This window comes from Balaenoptera borealis (genome assembly GCF_965194805.1).
Source record: "Balaenoptera borealis genome assembly, chromosome: X".
In the NCBI taxonomy this organism is placed as follows: Eukaryota; Metazoa; Chordata; class Mammalia; order Artiodactyla; family Balaenopteridae; genus Balaenoptera; species Balaenoptera borealis.
In genome coordinates this window covers 37,251,697-37,277,558 of record NC_138881.1, presented here as the reverse complement: position 1 = coordinate 37,277,558, position 25,862 = coordinate 37,251,697, and the positions used below count along the sequence as shown (strand labels likewise).

General features: G+C 36.8%; 1 protein-coding gene across 10 annotated transcripts in view; it reads left to right on the top strand.

Moving 5' to 3' along the window:
- Positions 1–25,862, top strand: part of CASK (calcium/calmodulin dependent serine protein kinase) — a 394,779-nt gene that overhangs the window by 327,747 nt on the left and 41,170 nt on the right. For all 10 annotated transcript variants that reach the window (XM_082378094.1, XM_082378100.1, XM_082378096.1 and 7 more), the window contains exons 13-15: positions 1,009–1,089; positions 6,915–7,103; positions 15,935–16,013. In XM_082378094.1, the coding sequence (XP_082234220.1) occupies positions 1,009–1,089; positions 6,915–7,103; positions 15,935–16,013 (349 nt within the window). The remainder of the gene's footprint in view (positions 1–1,008; positions 1,090–6,914; positions 7,104–15,934; positions 16,014–25,862) is intronic.

Here is a 25,862-nt window from a genome sequence, read left to right as displayed (position 1 = left end):
CCTTCCTGCTCCAGAATTAAGATTCTCAAAGGCGAGTCAAGAGATTCCTACTTGGGACATGACTTGTGTGCCCCTGACATCCAATCCTGCTGAAGCAATCCTCGATTGGCTCAACTTTTAGGATTGAGTGCAATGTGTATAACCACTCTGAGTCCAACTATGTATACTTGGAACTGCAGTAGTATGTTTACTCTGAAAAGGAACAGAGGCCTTCCCCTGGGCTCATGTCACATAATCAAATTTTAAATGGGTAAACTCCATCCTAGTGGTAAGGGATAACTTTTGAGGAACAATTTCATTTGAAAACAACCATTTAAACCTATGCAGAGAAAATGTTAACAACTAATTCGTGAAGAAAATGTGAGTGAAAAGAGAAAAGTTTTTGATTGTGTGTCTTATTTTTAAATTATTCTCTTGGATTCCCTGGCAATTAATTCTAGGAACCATTGCCGAGCAGTGGCTTCCTCTGTGAGGAGATGAGTGTGGAGAATCACATTGATTCTCTCAGGCTACAAGGAAAAGTACTTAAGTGTTTTCTCTTCTTTAAATTGTTTTTATTTGAGCCTTTGTCATTTTAATCTTTCTGAAAGGAATTGACAGTTAATATAAAAGAAAGCTGTTACCAACTTTTATTACAGATTCATCTTGATGGTGAGTTTGGAAAAAGATTTGCAGAGATATTTTCCCATTAAGTTTAATTAAGTTACTTATACCTGTAATAAATATGTATTACAGACTTGTCATTTTGTTTTGTATTTTTCAATAATCTTTTGAGTTATAGTTGGATAATGAAGGCAGAGGCTATTACAGCAATTTGTTTTATTTTTTATTACCACCAATGTAGCTCTTTCATATATTAATAACCTTTGAATAAAATGATGAATTTTTTCCAAAATAATTATTTTGCCTGCCATAAAAATCCATTCATAATTTTTAATTTAAAAGAATTCTATATTTTCTAAATCTAGCATCCTCATTATACTATTAAATATCTTGCTTATTTTTTAGGTATTGGAAGAAATTTCATGTTACCCTGAGAATAACGATGCAAAGGAACTAAAGCGTATTTTAACACAACCTCATTTCATGGTAAGTAACAATTAAACTTCCATAGAAATAAAACCTCACTTTCAAAAGAAGTTTTTACTAATCCTTATGAAATACAGCTATCTTCATCAAATGTGCTTTTAGCCGTATAATATCAGACAGTTAAGATTACAATACCAGATAATACCAGATATACTAAAATTTTTTGTTGTTGTTTACTTTGTGTCATAGTTGTAAAGATGCTGTTTGCCAGCCTCATGGAGTTGGAATAAGAATTAAGTAGATGATACATCTACTGTGCTTAGCACAGTGCCTGATATATGCTTGATGCCTAATAAATGTTAGCTAATGAATATTATTAGTTACTCCATAGTATCTGTCATGTGTAGGGCACATAGTAAGTTCTCAGTAAAACACTGAGTAGATTAGGAACTTGCCCGTTTGCAGGTAGGTTAGCCCCGCCTCAACTGACTGTTCTGTGCAGTGTGTTTTCCGTAGACAGAAGCCTGTATGTTTTGGACAGACATGTCTGTCTATAAACTGATAAGTAACCTCAGCTCAATTCCAAGAATGATGTAGGACCATTTGAGACCAATAGATCTTTCAGATTTGAAGTAAGCTAAATAAAGAAATTAATATATACCCAAATAAAATCCTTTTTTTAAAGTTAAGGTTTTTTTCAAAACCATTAAAGCTCAGACAGCCCCATCTCTCACAACTTACCTACCTTCGAAGCCTTGGTTTATTTTGCTTTTCTGACATCAGAGAGAAATTAATATGTGCACTGCTATTAGTAAACATTTTCAGAAATAATAAATAGTTCTTGTAATTTCTGAACACCCAGCTAAGTACTTAAAAGACATTTTCATTTACTCATCAAATATGTAAATGCTTACTATATGCCAGGCACTGTGCTGGGCACTAAGGATAGTGGTGAATAGGACAAACGAACTTCCATTCTAGGTGAGACGTGGATAGGTGAGCTAGAGACAGACAGTGAGCAAGTAAACAAACAATATAACTTCATATAGTGATAATAACTATGGAAAAAAAAAGGATAATGGGGCAGAGATGATAGTAAAGTGGAAGCTACTTCAGATGGTCAGGGGAAAGCCCCTCTGAGGAGCCAAAATGTGGGCTGAGACTTGTTATATGAAAGAACCAGCTTTCTGAATGTCCAAGCATGGGGAAGAGCAAATGCAAAGGCCCAGAGGCAGGAAAGAGTTTTGTAGGGTCAAAGTACAGAAGTAAGGCCATTGTGGCTGGGATATAGTAAACAAGGGAAAGGGTGGTACAAGAAGAGCTGGAGAGGGTGGCAGAGGCCAGACCACGTAGGGCCTTCCAGGCCATGGTAAGGAGTCTGGATTTTCTCCTGATTGCAGTAGGATGACACTGAGTGATTGCAAGCAGGAAAATATTGTTAGACCTGTGCTTTAGAGATTGCTGGGGCTGTTGTGTAGAGAATGGACTATAGTGGGGTTAAGAGTTTAAAAAGGGAGACCAATTAGGAGGCTGTTGTGAGGTGGTAGTGGCTTGAAGAAGGACGGGGCTGGTGGAAAATGAGCAAATTGGGATTCTACTTTAGAGATGGTTGGACATGAAAGGACTTGCTGATGGCTGGGATGTGAAGTGATGTGATTAACTCCATTTTACAGTTCAGAGAGGAAACCGCACCCTAGAAAGGCAAAGAGGCTTGCTTTAGGTCACCCACCTAGTAAGTGGCCTCACTGAGGTTCAAAACCCAGATCTTGCTGGCTCCAAAGCCTGTGCTCTTAAATGTGGGTTGACTTGTAATGAGTATCGATTTTCCTACAAACTTAATTTGAACTCATTGGTCATTCCCAAATAAGCATATGTTTGGATAATGTCCTATATGGCAAATATAATTCCAAGCTATATATACTGTGTTAAACTTTTAAATGCTGGAGGTTTCTATCTTATAAGCATTTTAAGATCATGTGGACACAGTGGAGGAAGGAGAGAGTGAGATGAATTGGGAGATTAGGATTGACATATATACACTACCATGCATAAAACAGATAGCTAGTGGGAACATGCTATAAAGCCCAGGAAGTTCAGCTCCGTGCTCTGTGACGACCTAGATGGGTGGGATTGGTGGGGAAGGAGGTCCAAGAGGGAGGGGATATATGTATACATATAGCTGATTCACTTCATTGTACAGCAGAAGCTAACACAACATTGGAAAGCAATTATACTCCAGTAAAAAAAAAAAATTTAGGGCTTCCCTGGTGGCGCAGTGGTTGAGAGTCTGCCTGCCAATGCAGGGGACACGGGTTCGAGCCCTGGTCTGGGAAGATCCCACATGCCGCGGAGCAACTGGGCCCGTGAGCCACAATTACTGAGCCTGCGCGTCTGGAGCCTGTGCTTCGCAACAAGAGAGGCCGCGATAGTGAGAGGCCCACGCACCGCGATGAAGAGTGGCCCCCGCTTGCCACAACTAGAGAAAGCCCTCGCACAGAAACGAAGACCCAACACAGCCATAAATAAATAAATTAATTAATTTTAAAAAAAACTGCAGATTTCATTAAAAAAAAAAAAGAATGCAGAACTTTTCAAAAAAAAAATTTAAAAAGAAAGATCATGGTTTCAAAATCTGGCATTTTTAAAGAAATATTAATAGCTAAAGGAAAATATTTTAATGCTTATAATTTTTATTATACCAAGGTTTGGGAGTTATTCTTAGCGTATTTATAATTTTATACTTATTTCTTCAATTATCTGACTTTTTCTTTGCTTTCTGATCATTAAAATGAGGATTTAATATTGGATTACCTTATACTTAAAAATACAGATACTTATAAATATTTACAGTAATTAAGAGTAAAAAAGTATAGATTTAAATGTTTTTTTTTAATCTGTACTCTAGAGGTCATGATAAAAAATATTATTACACTATCCTTCAGTTATTCCATTTGAAAGACTTATTTTTTAAAAAAGAACAGATCCTTTGCTTATTGCAATTGTAAAATATAAAACATTAAGGGTAAAGACAATATAAACAGAATAGAATGTCAGTGCTTTAATTTTTTCCTTTAAAATTTTCTCTTCTAGATCCTATTTTTTAAAAGCAAATTTGTATCCTACTTTCTCAAAAAACAAGATGGTTAAAAATCACCTTAGGTTGATATGAAAGCTTCATTATTAAGTGATTAATTTTATGATTTGTAATTGTAATTCAGAAGCCAGAGGAACCACTTTCAAACCCAAAATCCATATTTTTTCCTATAAATTTTATTTTTTGGTTTTTGGTTTTTTGGCTGCATTGGGTCTTCGTTGCTGCGCACGGACTTTCTCTAGTTGCAGCGAGCGGGGGCTACTCTTCGTCATGGTGCGCGGGCTTCTCATTGTGGTGGCTTCTCTTGTTGCAGAGCACGGGCTCTAGGCACATGGGCTTCAGTAGTTGCAGCACACAGGCTCAGTAGTTGTGGGGTGCAGGCTCTAGAGCTCAGGCTCAGTAGTTGTGGTGCACGGGCTTAGTTGATCCGCGGCATGTGGGATCCTCCCGGACCAGGAATCGAACCCATGTCCCCTACATTGGCAGGTGGATTCTCAACCACTACGCCACCAGGGAAGTCCCTTTCCTATAAATTTTAAATGAATTTTTCCCACTTTGGTCTGAAGTTCTTAGTTGTCTTGTCCACGTCCTTTTTACATACATATGGAAGTGTTTCCTATTACGTGATTCTTCTTATGTAATTAAAAATAATAGCTATTTCAGCTTAGTAACAATTGCTGAATCATACCTCATGACATACTTGAAGAAAAATATTCAAACTCTGATTTCCCTATTTTTTATTTGGCATACTCTTTTTTAATGGCTTTTTTTTTTAAACAATCTGTAAGTGACCCCTTTTTTTTGTTTGCATATGCGTTGGATTAAGTTTCATTTTGTGGTAGCAGTCTTTTACAGTGGCAAATAGCGGTTAATATCAAGTATGACCTCATTTGGTGATATAATTTAAGGATTTTTCTCTTAAAGTTCAATTTTGGTATTATTTTTGTGACTGTGGGCTTATCCTTCCTTATAAATAATACATTAAATACAAGTGTTTGCTTATATAATTTAAAAGGATGGATAGAAATCATTTGCAAAAAGCAGTACAAACACTTTCTCCAACCCATGTAACTGGCATTATCCTAATGAAGCTTGGTTCTCTGTTTACCTGGGTATATATCCTCCAGTCATACAAAGCATGTTTTTTAAAAATTGTTTTAAAATTCACTGTTTATAGAAGACACATGTATAATTAATACAATGAACCTAATTTTAACAGATGAAGTTTTTCAGTTTGTCTATTATTGATTTTTACTTTCTGCCCTAAATCTTAGTCTCTTAAGTGGCTACAGTTAAACGGGAAAAAGAGGGATTTCCCCACATACCATAACCACCACCACTTTGGCCTGGGGTACTAGTGCAGGGTGTAGTCAGGGCACTGGTCAGGAAGCCAAGGTCCCCAGGACCATTGTGGAGCCCTGATTTCAAGCTGCGCTGCTTAGTGCCCCTCGGTGCCCCTCACCTAGACCCCAGTTTAGACCAGCCCTCTGAGATCTTGGAAATATCCGGCATTTCCATTACAAATTCCAAAACATTGTAAAGCAATTATACTCCAATAAAGATGTTTTTAAAAAAAGGGTATATTGCTCCAAGCATATGCTCTGTTGATGTCTAATCAACATCATCTTCTTTATGATTTTACCACATTGTTACCTTATTTTTGCGTCGTATGCGTACCTTTAAAGCGAAAATAGCCAAGTCATGACTTTGGTAAATCTTTTAATTAAATAACTTAATTTGAGATGCTACAAGCTATACTTTTAAGGTGATTTTAATTATGTTTCATTATCTCTAGATATTTCATTACCAGACAGATCACAGATTAAAATAAAACTGAATTTATAGTTAGTACACAAGAAAATATAATGCATAAAGCACCAAACATACTGATACTCAGCTGTAAAATTCTCTTTGAAGTAGAAATGTTCAAATATTCATGCTTATTAAAAACTTTCTTATGATGGCAGAAAATGTACAGTAAGTGGAAGAATAGCCTTTTTTAGGGAAACAAGGGATATTTATTACCCAGTTTCACCAAGATGACATATGGAGATATCAATACAAAGAAATCACTTTTTCTTTGTTAATGGGCTCTGCAAAAAGAAGTCATAATAATAACTGTCAACTTACTTTTTATTTATGCAAGTGCTCCAAAAAGTAGAAATGAACAAAAACATTAAATAGGTTTAGATTTTGAGCTCCATATCATGTGATGTTTTGGGAAATTACATTTCTTCAGGTACATTTGTGTGTTTTTATTTCTTTTACTAAGATGTATGTTATAAATTACCCTTTGCGTTATATAGCAGAGTTATTGTTAATACCATTGATGAAAGACATTTGCTCAATGCACCAATTATTGCACTGTTTCTTTTTAAATTTGTTTCCATTTTAAGCCCCAGCACAAATTTGCCAGCTCTACGTACAGATGATTCTTTCTGCTAAATTATTTGAAATTGTATTATGTCAGCCTTTAATTGAACAAGTTAGTTGGGCACTTTTTCGTAGCATCGGACAACACCTCTTACCCAGATAGTCAACAAACACATCCATTCATTGATTGCCTCACTCATTCTTTCATTTGTTCCTTCATTTTTAAAAATGCATCTATCATGATTATTTATCACAAAGAAATTATGGCATGGCTATATCTAGGTGTAATGTGCTTTGAGTTCTCTTTAGATGAGAGATACCTTTGAGAGGCAAAGAATAATTTTATATATGTTTATATAATAGACTTCTGCTGTAATAGTTCTATTATTAATATTTTATTTCCTTCGTAAAATATCAGGCCTTACTTCAGACTCACGATGTAGTGGCACATGAAGTTTACAGTGATGAAGCATTGAGGGTTACACCTCCTCCCACTTCTCCGTATTTAAATGGTGATTCTCCAGAAAGCGCAAATGGAGACATGGATATGGAGAACGTGACCAGAGTTCGCCTGGTCCAGTTCCAAAAGAACACAGATGAACCAATGGTAAGTAGGAAAAGAAAGTTTTCTGTATTCTCATAAAATCCCAGCATGAATTAGAGCAGCTACCTTCCACCTATACTACTAGGAGGTGGGGAGGAAAGGAGGGCATGGATAGTTTTAAAGAAATCAGTTTCCAGATCCTAAACAGGCCACCACCATACCCCCCCCCCACCTAAAATCGTTCTGCCTGACACCATGCCTAAGGTATGTTGGCTTTCCTTCCCACCTCTCCTTTCATAGTTGCTCTTCAACAACAACAAAAAAGGACAGACCTGATATATTAGTCTAGAGTGTAAAAACCTCTGGGGCAGCAAAGAAAGGTACAGTTTGAAATATTGGAATTGGTGTTGAAAAAGTGAACGTCTAAAATTCCTTTTACAAGTCTAGTGGTTTCCAGATCTTTTGCCTTCAACAAAATTAGAGGAAGACTAATTCGGAAGACATTCAAAGAATTGAGTGCCATTGCTAAAATAAAATTCCTTCCATTCATGTCTACCTATTTGATGTGAATTCGTTTTCTCAGTACTTAGGTGTAGCATTGGAATAGAATGATGCTGAACCCTGCCTCATCCTCATAGAATTTTCATAAGTTGGGAAGATCAAGGAAAGGCTCCTTGATGTTAACTGAACGGAGGGGGCAGGGAGAGTAGAGACCATCCAGGCAAACCAAGTAGCATATGCAGAAACCTGCTAGTGAAAAGGCTCTTAGCATAGTTTTTAAAATGGAAAGAAGGCACCACAGCTGGACTGCAGAAAACAAGGTGTACGGCAGGAACAGGACCTCACAAGTATTGATTCTGTTTTTTATCTTAAAAACAGTGGGAGGCTATTAAAGAGTTTTAAGCAGGGAGATAAGATCAGATTTTCATTTTAGAAATAATTACTCTGGAGAATGGATTAGAGGGGGACAAGAGTGGATATAGGGAGAGCAGTTAAGAGACTGTTATTGCAGTAATACAGGGGAGAGGTGATGGAACTCTGAACTAGAGGGATGGATGTCAAATGGAAAGAAGTGAATAGATTTAACAAAAGACCTTGATAATGGATTGACACTGGGGACTGAGGGAGAAGCAAGTATCGAGGATGACCCTAAGCTTTAGGCTTTTCACAGCCAGATGGACAATGATGCTACCGCTGAGACAGGGAGTATTGGGAAAGTCCCAAGTTCTAGGAGAAATCATTTCTTTAGGGAAAAGGAAAACATTCAAACGTATGCATTCATATGTTTTCCTCAGAGCACAGAAAAGGGATATTGGGATATAGGAAAACAAATTACTTAAGAAAGTTGCCCAGTTGCTTTCCAAGTTATAGGAAGAGTTACAGAGCAGTGATCCTATGACTGCAATTTCCAGAAAGCCCTCAACTCTAGATATTCGGGTTGTAATTCTCATTTACTGTTCTTTGCCAGTTACACTATATTATCTCAGGACTTACAGCAGACAGGGGACATGCAAATCACCTCACCCACCTGGTGCTCTCCAAGCAACTCTTTGACTTAAAAGAGTGCAGGCAGTAGCAACTTTTGGGTACCTCGGGCAAATCACTTCATGTCAGTGGGCCTCATTTTGCTCATACTTTGCTTAGCAAGTATTACCAAAAGTGTGCTTGACTACACGATCCCCAAAATTCCACCCAGCTCTGAAAGTCTAATATTCCCCTCATTCATTTTATATATTCATTCACTCATTTAGCAAATTTTTTTAAGTGCCTATACTATGTGCAGATCACTGTACACCAATGATGTAGTGGCAGATAAGACATGGCCCCTTCATGGAACTCAGTTTCCACAGGGCTACCTACTTTTTTTTCTTTTTTTCTTTTTTTTTTGGAGTGGGGGCCACCCTGCAGGGCATGCGGGATCTTAGTTCCCTGACCAGCGATCGAACCTGTGCCCCCTGCACTGGAGGTGTGGAGTCTTAACCATTGGACCGCCAGGGAAGTCCCAGGGCTACCTACATTAAACAAGTAAATATGCACTTTAGCACAGTTTGTTTAACGGGTACAGTTATGACAGAGCTATAGCGGAGAGAAGGCTGCGTCAGAGAAGCAGGAGAGGGGGTGATGTTCAGCCAATCAGAGCAGACAGGAAAGTGGAAGTGACCACAAGAAGGAGGCCCAGAAATGTCTTGTGATCGTCATATTCTAAAGCAACCCAATGACAGTTGCTTGATCTTCTGTATGGTTAACTACATAGACACATAGACTGAGTAAAAGCGTAAAACTGCACCCCTGAGTTACATTTTTCAGAAAGTACAAAATGGCCTTGAATCTTCCCTAAAAGTCTCCTTAAAGAAGCCCTCCTGTCTTCCATCTTCTGTGATTCTAGTGAAGGTGTGTATTTCTTCTTTTAATTGGTTGCCATAAAAACAAATTATTTTTATATGAAATATATTTTCAATAATATAGTTTTCTATTACATTTAATACAGCTTCATTTGCTTGCTTATTTGTCCTATTAAAAACATTATATTACCGTGCAGGATATACCTGTATGATCTCTTTTGCTTTTTGGACCGTCTACAATGTTTCCAACTATGTATGCTGGGTCCATCTCCCAAGGGTGTTGTACTCCCGTTACACCCTTGTTTTCCCATTTTTAACATCTCACCTATAATTATTTCTCTATTGATTGGTACTCCCATAGTTGCAAGTGTTAAAGACCAAACTTAAAATAGCTTAGACAACAGGGGAGAGGCTTATGTAAACAAGGAAAGGCCAGGAGTTTACCCCAAGCTGGGGTAGGTTCAGTGGTAGCTGGGCCAAATCCTTTCCCTGGAATTTGGGAACTTATGAACAGAGAAAACATGAATCAATTCCTCTCTGCAGAGAAATGTTTGAAGTAGACAAAATAATAAATATTAACTCCAGTTGGTTTGAGGTGAACTTTCCCTAGCCAAGAGAGACCCTGTCTATCGCATTCACTACTGTGTCTAGCAGAGTGTCTGCCATATAACAGGTTCACAGTAATATTGGTTGAATGAATACATTAATTTATTAATTTCAAGGATGGAACCCCCATCATACTATCATTTCCCTTCTGAAGTTAGATTTGACTTACACATTAATTTACAACATTTTTCCAGGAACACCTTCTCTTGGTAACCATAGATGCTGATTGAATGTACAAGTTAGAAATGATACTTGAACAATACAGTTGAATGTGGGACTAGAAACATTTGATAAACCAGTTTTTTAAATTGCTTGCCTACCACTTCTAAGAACCACAAAATAGGAACCATACAAAGTTATATTTTATAGAATTGTACAAATTCAGACAGGGTCTAGATTATAACGTCTCAAATATTTTCACAGAACTTTCTAACAGAATGTTATTTTCCAATGAAGAAGATAAGACAGAGTCCCCCTACCCCTAATCATCTCAAATTTAAGACCAGTTTTCACCAAGGGAGCTTGTTAAAAATACAGATCTGGGCTCTATTCCACACTTCCTGAATCTAAATCCAAAGAGTGAGTTTAAAACTCAATATTGGACTTCCCTTGTGGCACAGTGGTTAAGAATCTGCCTGCCAATGCAGGGGACACGGATTCAAGCCCTGGTCCGGGAAGAGCCCACATGCCATGGAGCAACTAAGCCCATGCACCGCAACTACTGAGCCTGCGCTCTAGAGCCTGCGAGCCACAACTACTGAGCCCGCATGCCACAACTACTGAAGCCCACGTGCCTAGAGCCCGTGCTCCACAACAAGAGAAGCCACCTCAATGAGAAGCACGTGCACCACAACGAAGAGTAGCCCCCGCTTGCAGCAACTAGAGAAAGCCCACGTGCAGCAACAAAGACCCAATGTAGCCAAAAATAAATAAATAAAATATAAAATAAATAAATAAAGTTAATATTATTTAAAAGGTCCAGGCTTCCCTGGTGGCGCAGTGGTTGAGAATCTGCCTGCCAATGCAGGGGACACGGGTTCGAGCCCTGGTCTGGGAGGATCCCACATGCCGCGGAGCAACTGGGCCCGTGAGCCACAACTACTGAGCCTGCGCGTCTGGAGCCTCTGCTCCGCAACAAGAGAGGCCGCGATAGTGAGAGGCCTGCGCACTGTGATGAAGAGTGGCCCCCGCTTGCCGCAACTAGAGAGAGCCCTCGCACAGAAATGAAGACCCAACACAGCCAAAAAAAAAAAAAAAAAGGTCCCCATGTGACTCTTAGAATCAACCAAGTCTAGTACAAAAATATGTTTATGAAAGCTTCTCATATAATGGTGAATAATTGGAAAGTAAAAGTAATCTATTCCATAGAATAGTATTCTGGCATTAAGTATATAGAGCTTCCACTTCCAACCAAGGTGGAGTAACAGGAACAGATTTACCCTCTCACCTGAAACAACCAAAAAAAATTTTAAACACACAAAATGAAGTAACAGTTTTCAAGACACTGGACATCAGGCAGCAAAGGACAGTGATCCCTAAGAAACAGGAAGCAAATAAGGTGAGCACTATGGGTGCCCCACCTTACTGACATGAGAGAGTTTCCAAGTCACAGTACAGTGAGGGGGAACTGAGGCAGAGCAGGCAGACTCCCTGAAGAGACACAGCTGAGGGCCTGGGAAGACCAAAGAACTAAAGTTCATAGGACAGAGTACTGAAGAGGAGAGAGCTGCACAGAGAGAGAACCCTAGAGATCTATAGAGGGTCCCCCTCAGGTATTCATCTGAATAATGATCAGCACATTTATGAAAGGAACCTACCCGGAGCCAAGGAAAGACCATCCAAAAGGATGAGAGGGAACAGTGCCCAACACTCACTGCCTGTTCCCACCACCCAGACTAGAAAAACCAATTCAAGGGGCATTGTATAGAGTGCTTAGGAAGGTCTTGCCTCAGTAATGAGGAATAAGTAGCCCTAGATAGAGAATTGCCCCAGACCTGCCTTAACAAATCATGAAAGCAAGACCCAAAGGATCAAACTATTTCCAAGTAACTGAACTACATCCCAGGACAAAGCTTAAGAATACTTACAGGAATAAAAAAAAAATCTAGCATGCAATAAGATAAAATTCACAATGTCTTCAATCTAATCAAACATTACTAAGCATGTAAAGAGGCAGGAAAATGTGACCTATAATGTGGAGAATAATCAATCAAAACTGACATGCAACTGACAAAGATATTAGAATTAGCAGAAAAATTGCACTATGGGATAAATGGCAGATTAGACATTTCAGAAGAATAGATTAGTGAACTCAAAGGACACAGCAATAGAAACCATCCAAAACAAAACACAGAAAGGAAAAGAATTTTTAAAAATGAAAAGAATATCACTGAGCTGTGGGACAACTTCAGGCAGCCTAATATTTGGTTAATTGGAGTCTATGAAGGAGAAGACAGTGAAGAAGAAACAGGAAATATATTTGAAGAAATAATGACTGAAAACATTCCAAATTTGATGAAAACTATAAATCCACAGATGCAAGAATCACAATGAACCCCAAGCACAAGAAACATGAGGAAAACAACACCAAGGTACATCATAATCAAACTGCTTAGAACCTGTAATAAATAGGTCTTAAAAACAGAGATAAAAAAGAAATGTTGCATACAGGGGAACAAAGATAAGAATGATATCAGATTTCTTATGAGAAACGGTACAATTAAGAAGAACAATGACTTTAAAGTACTGAAAGGGGAAAAAAAAAAAAACTCTCAGGTTAGAATTCTAAACCCAGCAAAGGTATCTATCCAAAAATAAAGGTAAAATAAAAACATTTTCAGACATACCAAAACTGAAATAATTCAGTAGACTTACAGTATAAGAAATGTTAAAGGACATCCTTATCATTTAAATCTCTCTAAAAGATAAATGGAAGTCTAAACAAAAATAATAGCAATGTGTTTGGGTTGTTTTTTTTTAACAATGGTTCAAGGGTGGGGTCTTTGACAAGATCAGGGTGTGAAGGGGGGGCTGCACTCCCTTAATCTCCTCTCAGGTGGTCAGTCTCCTAATCTTTTTTTTTTTTAATTATTTATTTATTTATTTTTGGCTGTGTTGGGTCTTCGTTTCTGTGCGAGGGCTTTCTCCAGTTGCAGCGAGCGGGGGGCCACTCTTCATCGCGGTGCGCGAGCCTCTCACTGTCGCGGCCTCTCCTGTTGCAGAGCACGGGCTCCAGACACGCAGGCTCAGTAGCTGTGGCTCACGGGCTTAGTTGCTCCGCGGCATGTGGGGTCCTCCCAGACCAGGGCTCAAACCCGTGTCCCCTGCATTGGCAGGCGGATTCTCAACCACTGGGCCACCAGGGAAGCCCTGTTTGGGGTTTTTTAACATGTAAAAGTAAAATGTATAACAGCACAAAGGTCAGGAGGAAGGAAGTGGAAGTATAATGTTATAAGGTTCTTATATTGTACATGACATGGTATAATATCACTTGAAGGTAGACTGATAAGTTAAAGATGTATGCTATAAACCCTAAAGCAACCACTAAAACAACAAAACAATTGTAGCTAATAAGAAAACAGGAGAGAAAATAGTATGAAAATAAATCCAAAGGAAGGCAGAAAAAGAGGAAAAAGGGAACATACGACAGATGGGACAAATAGAAATCAAATAGCAAGAAGATATATTTATACCTGACTGTATCAGTAATCATATTAAATGTAAATAGTCTAAATTCCCCAAATTAAAAAGCAAAGGTTGTCAGGTTAGGGTGTGGGGAGAAAGCAAAACCAAATTATATATTACCTGCAAGAAATGCTTTATACATGAAGACAAATCTTTTCAAAGGAAAAGGATGGAAAAAGATATACTTTGATGATGACATTAATCAAAAGGAAGCCAGAGTGACTCTATTAATATCAAAGTATATTCTCAGACCACAGTGGAATTAAATTAGAAATGGATAACAGAAAGATGTCTGGGAAAATCCCCAAGCACTTGAAAACTAAATTATCCAATTCTAAACAACCCATGGATGAAAGAAGAAATCAAAAGGGAAATTTTAAAGTATTTTGAAGTGAATGAAAATGAAACCACAACATACCAGAACTTGTGGGATACTGCTAAAGCAGTACTTAGGGAGAAATGTGTAGCACTAAACACCAATGTTAAAAAGAAGAAATATCTTAAAACAATGACCTCAGCTTCTACCTTAAGAAACTAGAACAAAAAGAGCAAATTAAACCCAAAGTGAGTAAAAGAAAAGAAATAATAAAGATCAAAGTGGAAATCAATGAAATAGAAAATAAAAACAATAGAAAAATCAGTAAAACTTTTCCTTTGACAAGATCGGATCAGTCAAGGGAAAAAAACACACTAATTACCAGTATCATTCATAAGAAAAGTGACATTACTACAGATTCTACAGATATAAAAAGAATAATAAGGAAATATGGTAAACAACTTTATGTCAATCAATTCAACAACCTAAATGAAATAGACAAATTCACTGGGAGACAGAAACTACCAAAGTTCACTTAAAAAGGAAAAAACTGAATTGCCCTATACTATTTAAAAATTGAATTTAGGTTAAAAAAAAAAATCCCTCAAAGAAAACTCCAGGCCAAGATGGCTTTACTGGTAAATTCTACCAAACATGTAATAAAGAAACAGTACCAATTGTATACAAACTCTTCCCAAAACATTGAAAAGGAAGGAATTCTTCCCAACTTACTATTTTTTTTAAAGCTAATTTATTTATTTATTTATTTATGGCTGTGTTGGGTCTTCGTTTCTGTGCGAGGGCTTTCTCCAGTTGCGGCGAGCGGGAGCCACTCTTCTCATGGTGCGCAGGCCTCTCACTATCGCGGCCTCTCTTGTTGCGGAGCACAGGCTCCAGACGCGCAGGCTCAGCACTTGTGGCTCACAGGCCCAGCCGCTCCACAGCATGTGGGATCCTCCCAGACCAGGGCTCGAACCCGTGTCCCCTGCATTGGCAGGCAGACCCTCAACCACTACGCCACCAGGGAAGCCCCCCAACTTACTATTTTTGATGAGAAGGAGAAGGAGGAAGAGGCAGCTAGCATTACCCTGATACCAAAAACAGACATTTTGCAAGAAAAGAAAACTGCAGACCAGTAATCCTTGTGAATATAGATGCAAAAATTCTAAACAAATCCATATCTTAAAAAAGGAAAAATACATCATGGCCAAGCGGAGACTAATCCATTAATACAGCTTTATTTATAAGAGACAAAAGCTAGAAGCAATTCAGTGGGTGAATGGATAAACAAAATGGTATATCCATACAGTGGAATATTCAGCAAGAACAAAGTATGAACTATTGATGTAGTTGAATCTCACGTTGTGAGTGAAAAAAAAGCAACATAAAAGAGTTCATACTAAAAAAAAAAAAAAAGAGTTCATACTGTATGAGTTCATTTATAGAAAGTGCAAACTAATCTATAGCCAGTGAAAACATATCAATGGTTGCTTAGGGATGTTGAGGTGGAGGAGCAGGGCATGGAGGGATGTGAGTAGATTACCAGTGGGCATGAGGAAACTTTTGGGAGTGATGGATATATTCATTATCCTGATTGTGGTGATGGTTTCACACATGTATACATATATCAAACTTGTCAAATTGTATACTTTACATAAGCATATGTCAATTCTACATCGATAAAAGTGTTTTAAATTATTAGCAACATGGAAAATAATTATAGGATTAAAAAAGCATTATATAAAATGTATGTGTACTATTATTATAGTACTCAAAATATCAAAATTAATATTTCTGTTGTGGCATAATGGAGTTTTCTCCTCCATTTTCTATGTTTTCTTTAATGTTTTCCTAACTTTTGTAATTAAGGTTATCTACAGCAAAATCACAAATATAAAAAGAAGTGCCCTCTTACAGTAATTCTGTTTTTGTTTAACTTTTTACAGGGAATCACTTTAAAAATGAATGAGCTAAATCACTGTATTGTTGCAAGAATCATGCATGGGGGCATGATTCATAGGCAAGGTAAGTTCCATATATAATTCCTTCTTTCCTTCCTTAATTTTTTTCCTGTAGCCTAGTGTTTTATGATCCATATAAAAGATCAGTTTCATTTATGTTTTATATAAATGATTTATTTAAGTTATCTGTCTTTGGTTTTAATCACTGTTGGCCTCCATTCGCTTTTATTCATCTCCACATGCTCCAATCTGTAGATACTCAAGGGAGGGTATATTATAGTTTTGTTGCAGGAGCATCTCTGAGTCACTCTTTAGATCCTGACTTATTAGAGGCCATGGGAGATAAACTAAAGCATTATCATATCAGGCCTCAGGATATGTGGAAGACATCTGTACTGGGATATAAGATAGATAGATATATATTTGCAAAGTTAAATGACAGTTGAAGAATTGCTCTCTCATTCATTCAGGAATGAGATACACTATTTGTAAATTAGGAAATTAGAATTTGATAAATAACAATATAAAATTTAAATGGTAAAATAAGAGATATCAAACCTGTGATTAAGTTCTTAATACCTGCTACAATAAGTGCAGTCATTCTGAGAAGGGAATACACTAAGGACTGAAGTAGACAAAGAATGATTTTTTGAGAAAGAGGAACTATTGTTAACCCTCAGGTGGACGGGATTTAGACGTGTAGGTTTAGGCTCCTCTTTGAAAGGACTGAGTTATATGCATTAGTATTTAGAGCCTGATCCAAAAATGATTCTCCTGTCCAAAAATTAGACTTCCTTTCTTTGAGATCGTGTTATTTTTGTACTTAACACTTCTTTCCTTAACCCTGGAGAGCAAGAGGTAACACCATAAGCCTTTTAGTGCCTTCTTGTCCTCTTTAGAGATGACTGCTGTGTCTGGCGTTACTGCTGCCTTCAGAGGAATCTGTAGGTTTCGTGAGTGGATAGCACTCACACAGGAGGATGTTTGGTTTTAAATTCCTGTATGAATTTTTTGTTTATTATTTTCAATAACTTGCTATAAATTCAGTAAAGTCACAACACCATTATTTCTTTAATCTCTTTTTCTTATATTACCGCACTGGCAGAAACCTGCTGTCTTTAATAGAAGTGGTATAGTGAACATCCTTGTCCTATTCTTGTTTCTAAAAGGTAGCTTTCCAAAGTTTCCCCATGAAGAAGAATATTTACTATAGATTTTTAGTAGATACCTTTTATTAGAGCTGAAGAAGTTCTCTTATATCCTTAGTTGCTGGACATTTTAATTATGATTGGGTTTTGAATTTTATCAAATGCTTCTTCTGCATCTGCTGAGATGATTTTTCTTCTTTTTACCTATTAATGTGGTGAATGACTTTTTAAAGACATCCTAATGATAACCACCCCGCTCCTGGCATTTTTCAGATAAACCCAGCTTAGTCATTGTGTATTATCTTTTGGTATGTACTGCTTGATTCTATGTGCTATTATTTGGTTTAAGATTTTTGTGATTGTAATTAGGAGTGAGACTGGCCTGTAGTTAATTTTCCTTTCCTGTGTTTCTCTGATGTTAGTTTCAAAGTTACATTGGCCTCATAAAATGACTTGGAGAACCTCTCTTCATGAGTTCTCTGAATATTGTATAATATTGGAATGATTTGTAGCCTGTAAGTTTAGTAGAACTTGCCTATAAAACTATCAGGGGCTGGTGTTTGTTTGGTTTCTTTCAAGGAAGTTTTTTTTTTTTTTTTTTTTACCACTGTTTCAATTTCTTTAACATTCATAAGGCTATTCAGCCTTTCTATATCTTGAGTGAGCTCTGGTAAATTACATTTTTCTGAAAAAATCTTAAGTTTTTAAAATTATTCTAGTAAGCTTCTTCTTAGTGTCCACTTACCTTTTTATTTTCTGCCGTCTCTGTAATTATGTAGCCTTTATTCCTAATATTTATTTGTGCCTTGTCTTTTTTCTCTTGATCAACTTACCAGAGGTTTGTTCAAAAACCCACTTTGGGTTCTGTTAATTCTCTCCATTGTATATTTATCTTCTATTTTATTGTTTTATGACCGAATTTTTATTTTCTCCTTCCTTCTACTTTCTATTGGTTTTATCTAACTTTTAAAATTCAACACTTAGTTCATTTATTCCAGTCTTTCTTCATCTCTAATATATTCATTTAAGGTTAAACTCTACCTGTCTAAGTACTGTTTTATCAGTATCCCACCAGTTACGATATGAAGCATTTTTATTGTGATTCAGTTCTAAGTATTTTTGAATTTCTAGTGTTATATTTTTCATTGACCCACAAGTTATTTAGAAATATTTTTATGTACCACATTTAAGAGGATTTCCTGTATATCTTTTTATGTTTTACTTCTAACTTAATTGCATTGGGGTCAGAGAATGTGGTCTGTATGACACCATTTCTTTGAGGTTTGTTCAGACTTGCTTTATGGCATAGCACTTTAATCATTTTTGTAAATGGTCCATGTGTACTTAAGAAGACTGTTTATTCTTTTTTTTTTGACTATTCTTTAATTGTTGCATGCAGAGTTCTCTATATGATTGCTTGAGGTTAATTTTTTTGTTCAAATATTCTATATATTGACTAATTTTTTATCTGTTTGACCTATCAATAATTGTTGAAATATTCCAATTATCATGGTAGAGTTTCTCTATTTCTACTTATAGATCTCTCACTTTTGGTTTTATATATTCAAAGCTGTTTTATTAGGAGCATAGAAGTGCCTGGTAACCATGTCTATCCTTAATATACTTTCTACTTAAAACCTATTTTATATTAATATAGTTATTCCAGCTTAATTTTAGTATTTCCTAGCATGTCTTCTTCCCTCCTTTTATTTCTAACCATTCTGTGCCTGTATGCTGTAGAGTGTGTCTTACAAACATTTCCAAATTTGGGTTTTTCATTTTGTAATGCACTCTGATGATTGCTATCTTTTAATGGGCAAGGTTAGTCCATTAATATTTATTTTGATGATTTCTATCATCTTGCTTTTTTTAATATTTATTCCATATTTTAATTGATATTTTTCCTTCATTTTTGTTCCATCCCCCCACCCCCAGGTAAATTAGAATTTCAGCACTCTATGTCTATTTTTTAGGTGGTTACCTTGAAATTTTGTCATGCGTATTTAACTTGACATATACTAAAGTGAAACAGTATGTTATTCCCACTCCCAAAGAATACAAAGACATTGGAACATCAAGTTAGATCCCAGTCTTGACTTGCATATTATTCTTGCCCAGCACTTTCGTTCTGTCCTGTTTTAAATCCACAAATTTGAAATTACTCTTAAAATACATGACCATTTTTGTTTGGATTTACATAAATGTTTAGGATTTTATTTGCTCATCATTCCTTTTTGCATTGCAGACCATCCTTTGGGGAGCATTTTCCTTCTTCCTAAACTACATCCTTTAAAGTTCCTTTAGTGATAGTCTCTTGTTGATAAACTCCCTCAGGTGGTGTTTATCTGTAAATATTTCATTTCAGCCTCAATCTTTTTTTTTTTTTGAACATCTTTATAGGAGTATAATTGCTTTACAATGTTGTGTTAGTTTGTGCTGTATAACAAAGTGAATCAGCTATATGTATACATATATCCCCATATCCCCTCCCTCTTGCATCTCCCTTCCACTTTCCCTATCCCACCCCTCTAGGTGGTCACAAAGCACCAAGCTGATCTCCCCGTGCGGTGTGATGCAGCTGCTTCCCACTAGCTATTTTTTTACATTTGGTAGTGTATATATGTCAATGCTACTCTCTCACTTCGTCCCAGCTTACCCTTCCCCCTCCCCATGTCCGCAAGTCCATTCTCTACGTCTGTGTCTTTATTCCTGTCCTGCCCCTAGGTTCTTCAGAACCTTTTTTGTTGGTTTTCTTTTTTAGATTCCATATATATGTTAGCATACGGTATTCGTTTTTCTCTTTCTGACTTACTTCACTCAGTATGACAGACTCTATGTTCACCTACTTCATTACAAATAACTCAATTTCGTTTCCTTTTATGGCTGAGTAATATTCCATTGTATATATGTGCCACATCTTCTTTATCCATTCATCTGTCGATGGACACTTAGGTTGCTTCCATGTCCTGGCTATTGTAAATACAGCTGCAGTGAGCATTGTGGTACATGACTCTTTTTGAATTATGGTTTTCTCAGGGTATATGCTCAGTAGTGAGATTGCTGGGTCATATGGTAGTTCTATTTTTAGGTTTTTAAGGAACCTCCATGCTGTTCTCCATAGTGGCTGTATCAATTTACATTCCCACCAACAGTGCAAGAGAGTCCCCTTTTCACCACACCCTTTCCAGCATTTACGGTTTGTAGATATTTTGATGATGGCCATTCTGACCGGTGTGAGGTGATACCTCATTGTAGTTTTGATTTGCATTTCTCTAATGATTAGCGATGTTGAGCATCCTTTCATGTGTTTGTTGGCAATCTGTATATCTTCTTTGGAGAAATGTCTATTTAGGTCTTCTGCCCATTTTTGGATTGGGTTGTTTGCTTTTTTGATATTGAGCTGCATGAGCTGCTTGTATATTTTGGAGATGAATCCTTTCTCAGTTGCTTCATTTGCAAATATTTTCTCCCATTCTGAGGGTTGTCTTTTTGTCTTGTTTATGTTTTCCTTTGCTGTGCAAAAGCTTTTAAGTTTCATTAGGTCCCATTTGTTTATTTTTGTTTTTATTTCCATTTCTCTAGGAGGTGGGTCAAAAAGGATATTGCTGTGATTTATGTCAAAGAGTGTTCTTCCTATGTTTTCCTCTAAGAGTTTTATAGTGTCTGACCTTACATTTAGGTCTTTAATCCATTTTGAGTTTATTTTTGTGTATGGTGTTAGGGAGTGTTCTAATTTCATTCTTCTTCATGTAGCTGTCCAGTTTTCCCAGCACCACTTATTGAAGAGGCTGTCTTTTCTCCATTGTATATTCTTGCCTCCTTTATCAAAGATAAGGTGACCATATGTGTGTGGGTTTATCTCTGGGCTCTCTATCCTGTTCCATTGATCTATATTTCTGTTTTAATGCCAGTACCATACTGTCTTGATGACTGTAGCTTTGTAGTATAGTCTGAAGTCAGGGAGTCTGATTCCTCCAGCTCGGTTTTTTTCCCTCAAGACTGCTTTGGCTATTCGGGGTCTTTTGTGTCTCCATACAAATTTTAAGATTTTTTGTTCTAGTTCCATAAAAAATGCCACTGGTAATTTGATAGGGATTGCATTGAATCTGTAGATTGCTTTGGGTAGTAGAATCATGTTCACAATGTTGATTCTCCCAATCCAAGAACATGGTATATCTCTCCATCTGTTGGTATCATCTTTAATTTCTTTCATCAGTGTCTTATAGTTTTCTGCATACAGGTCTTTTACCTCCTTAGGTAGGTTTATTCCTAGGTATTTTATTCTTTTTGTTGCAGTGGTTAATGGGAGTGTTTCCTTAATTTCTCTTTCAGAGTTTTCATCATTAGTGTATAGGAATGCAAGAGATTTCTGTGCATTAATTTTGTATCCTGCAACTTTACCAAAGTCATTGATTAGCTCTAGTAGTTTTCTGGTGGCATCTTTAGGATTCTCTATGTATAGTATCACGTCATCTGCAAAGAGTGACAGCTTTACTTCTTTTCTGATTTAGATTCCTTTTATTTCTTTTTCTTCTTTGATCACTGTGGCTAAAACTTCCAGAACTATGTTGAATAATAGTGGAGAGAGTGGGCATCCTTATCTTGTTCCTGATTTTAGCTGAAATGGTTTCAGTTTTTCACCATTGAGAATGTTTACTGTGGGTTTGTCATATATGACCTTTATTATGTTGAGGTAAGTTCCCTCTATGCCTACTTTGTGGAGAGTTTTTATCATAAATGGGTGTTGAATTTTGTCGAAAGCTTTTTCTGCATCTATTGAGATTATCATATGGTTTTTCTCCTTCAATTTGTTAATATGGTGTATCACATTGATTGATTTGCATATATTGAAGAATCCTTGCATTCCTGGGATAAACCCCACTTGATCATGGTGTATGATCCTTTTAATGTGCTGTTGGATTCTGTTTGCTAGTATTTTGTTGAGGATTTTTGCATCTCTGTTCAGTGATATTGGCCTGTAGTTTTCTTTTTTTGTGACATCTTTGTCTGGTTTTGGTATCAGGGTGATGGTGGCCTCGTAGAATGAGTTTGGGAGTGTTCCTCCCTCTGCTATATTTTGGAAGAGTTTGAGAAGGATAGGTGTTAGCTCTTCTCTAAATGTTTGATAGAATTCGCCTGTGAAGCCATCTGGTCCTGGGCTTTTGTTTGTTGGAAGATTTTTAATCACAGTCTCAATTTCAGTGCTTGTGATTGGTCTGTTTATATTTTCTATTTCTTCCTGGTTCAGTCTCAGAAGGTTGTGCTTTTCTAAGAATTTGTCCATTTCTTCCAGGTTGTCCATTTTATTGGCATATAGTTGCTTGTAGTAATCCCTCATGATCCTTTTATTTCTGCAGTGTCAGTTGTTACTTCTCCTTTTTTCATTTCTAATTCTGTTGATTTGAGTTTTCTCCCTTTTTATCTTGATGAGTCTGTCTAGTGGTTTATCAATCTTGTTTATCTTCTCAAAGAACCAGCTTTTAGTTTTATTGATCTTTGCTATCGTTTCCTTCATTTCTTTTTCATTTGTTTCTGATCTGATCTTTATGATTTCTTTCCTTCTGCTAACTTTGGGGTTTTTTTTGGTTCTTCTTTCTCTAATTGCTTTAGGTGTAAAGCTAGGTTGTTTATTTGAGATATTTCTTGTTTCTTGAGGTAGGGTTGTATTGCTATAAGCTTCCCTCTTAGAACTGCTTTTGCTGCATCCCATAGGTTTTGGGTCATCATGTTTTCATTGTCATTTGTTTCTAGGTATTTTTTGATTTTCTCTTTGATTTCTTCAGTGATCTCTTGGTTATTTAAGCATATTGTTTAGCCTCCATGTGTTTGTATTTTTTACAGTTTTTTTCCTGTAATTGATATCTAGTCTCTTAGCGCTGTGGTCGGAAAAGATACTTGATACCATTTCAATTTTCTTAAATTTACCAAGGCTTGATTTGTGACCCAAGATATGATCTATTCTGGAGAATGTTCCATGAGCAGTTGAGAAGAAAGTGTATTCTGTTGTTTTTGGATGGAATGTCCTATAAATATCAATTAAGCCCATCTTGTTTAATGTGTCATTTAAAGCTTGTGTTTCCTTTTTTCATTTTGGATGATCTGTCCATTGGTGAAAGTGGGATGTTAAAGTCCCCTACTATTATTGTGTTACTGTCAATTTCCCCTTTTATGTCAGCCTCAATCTTGATTACTTTTGCTGAGAGCACAGTTTTAAATTAATGGTTACCATTCTGTTTTCTTTTGGCATCTGTTGTTTGATATCAAGAAGTCTGGTGTCACTATAACTGTCCTTGCTTTGTAGGTGATCTCTCCTTTCTCCCTGGACTTTTTAAGGTCTTTGTCTTTGATGTTCTGTAGTTTTACTACCTCCCAGCATGGATTTCTTTTTATTTATCCTACTTGGGATACATTATTCTTCCTGGAGCTGTGTAATCATGTTTTCATCAGTTCAAGAAAATTTACAACCATGTTTCTTCAAATATTGCCTCTTCTCCATTCTCTATTTCTTGTTTCCTATTTTCCTTATCTCCTTATTTCTCTGAACTGCATTCTAGACAATTTATTTGGTTATGCCTTCCAGTTCACTGAAACTCTCTTCAGCCATATATGAACTCCTGGTCAGCTCATCCGTTCATTGGCTTATGCTACCAATTATATTTTTCCTTTCTAGAGGTACTAGTCACTTGTTCTTCTTTTTATTTTCGGATCTGTCTGTTCACAGCTGATAATCTCTTGTTGCATGTTCATCCTTGTAAATAGGTCCCTTTCTTTCCCCTAATATTTAACATATAGCTATTTTACATAGGCATACCTTGGAGATATTACAGGTTTGGTTTCAGACCACCACAATAAAGTGAGTCACATGAATTTTTTTGTTTCCCAGTGCATATAAAAGTTATGTTTGCACTATGCTTTCATCTATTAAGCGTGCAATAGCATTATGTCTAAAAAATATACATACTTTAATTAAAAATTACTTTATTGCTTAAAAATGCTAACCATCATCTAAGCCTTCAGCAAATCATAATCTTTGCTCCTGGTAGAGGGTACTGTCTAGATGTTGATGGCTGCTGATCGATCAGGGTGGTGGTTGCTGAAGCTTGAGGTGGCTCTGGCAATTTCTTAAAAGAAGACAACAGTGAAGTTTGCCTCGTTGATTGACTCTTCCTTTCACAAATGATTTCTCTGTAGCATGCAGTGCTGTTTGATAGCATTTTACCCATGGTAGAACCTGTTTTAAAATTGTAGTCAGTTCTCTCAAACCCTGCCACTGCTTTATCAACTAACTTTATGTAATATTCTAAATCCTTTGTTGTCATTTCAACAATCAGGTAAGTTTGCCATCTTATATGAGCACAGTTCATGACACCCCCAAAACAATTACAATAGTAACAGCAAAGATCACTCATCACAGATCACCATAACAAATATAATAATGATGAAAAAGTTTGAAGTATTGAGAGAATTACCAAAACATGATGCAGAGACATGAAGTGAGCAAATGCTGTTGGAAAAATGGCACAGATAGACTTGCTTAACACAGGGTTGCCACAAACCTTCAATTTATAAAAAATGCAGTATCTTTGAAGCACAGTAAAGCAAGGCACAAGAAAACAAGGTATTCTTGTATTCTATATCTGACCATTCCAATATCTGTCCTCCTCGAGGATCTAAATCTGTTTTTTCTCTTTCTGATGACTCGCATAGTAGTTTGCCTTATTGTATGTTTGGTGATCTTTGATTGTAAGCCTATTGCTTGTTCAAATCAGTGGAAGTCTTGGGGGCCTAAAATGGAAACGCTTTCCTCCAGAAAGGGTTTGTTCCTTGTTCTACCAGCTGCCATGGAGTACCACTGATCTGGGTCTTGGCTCCCTACAGAATCCTAGGCTCAGCTTCTCTAACTTGCTATTGGCCCAAGGCTCAGAATCCGGCCAGCAGGCATTGCAGCAATGGCATTTACCCCTCCCACTATTTCATTCCATCCTTACTTTGCCACCACTCTGGATGCAGCTCACAGGGTTCTTTTGTGTGGAGGGGAGAGTGGGGATGAAAGTGGGAAGTGTTCTTGGGAACTTGCATTCCTTTTGTGAGACCAGTAACACGTCAAGAGGTGTGCCCTAGACGGGATATGTAGTTGTAAGAAAGTCTATGAGTGCCTAATCAACCATATTTGAAACAAAAGTCCCCAAATTTTTATGTTTTATTATGTTAACTTTCAAACATGAGTAGAGAAAACAGTGCAGTCAGTTGAAGTAGAGAAAAGTGGAAAGAATAGTGAAGTGATCGCCCACATACCCATAAGCCAGGTAGAATTATTGTTAATTCATGGGCACACTGGTTTCATCTGTATTTGCCCTACTGCCCACCCCCCTGGATTACTTTGAAGCAAATACCAGGCACCTTATTTTATTTATATGCATTTTAGTGTGTACCTCTTAAAGATACAATGAGCTTTTCATGATGAAGTCAGGTCAATAAGTAAACGTGCACAATTCATAAATAAGAAAGCAAAATTTTACATAACACTATTTAACCATTGGTTCTCGGTCACTTTTTCTAGTTGAAGTATTACAGGACCCTGAAATGCCTACCAAGTTATTATTAAAAGGTTGCAGTATGTCCAATATAAATTTGTTGTTACACAGATATTATCATATCAATTCTTTGAAAATCAACAGCCTTTGTATCATATTTGGTAGATAATAATGATAATAACAGCAAACACTTAAATGGTACTGACTGTGTGCCAAGAACAGTTCTAAGCC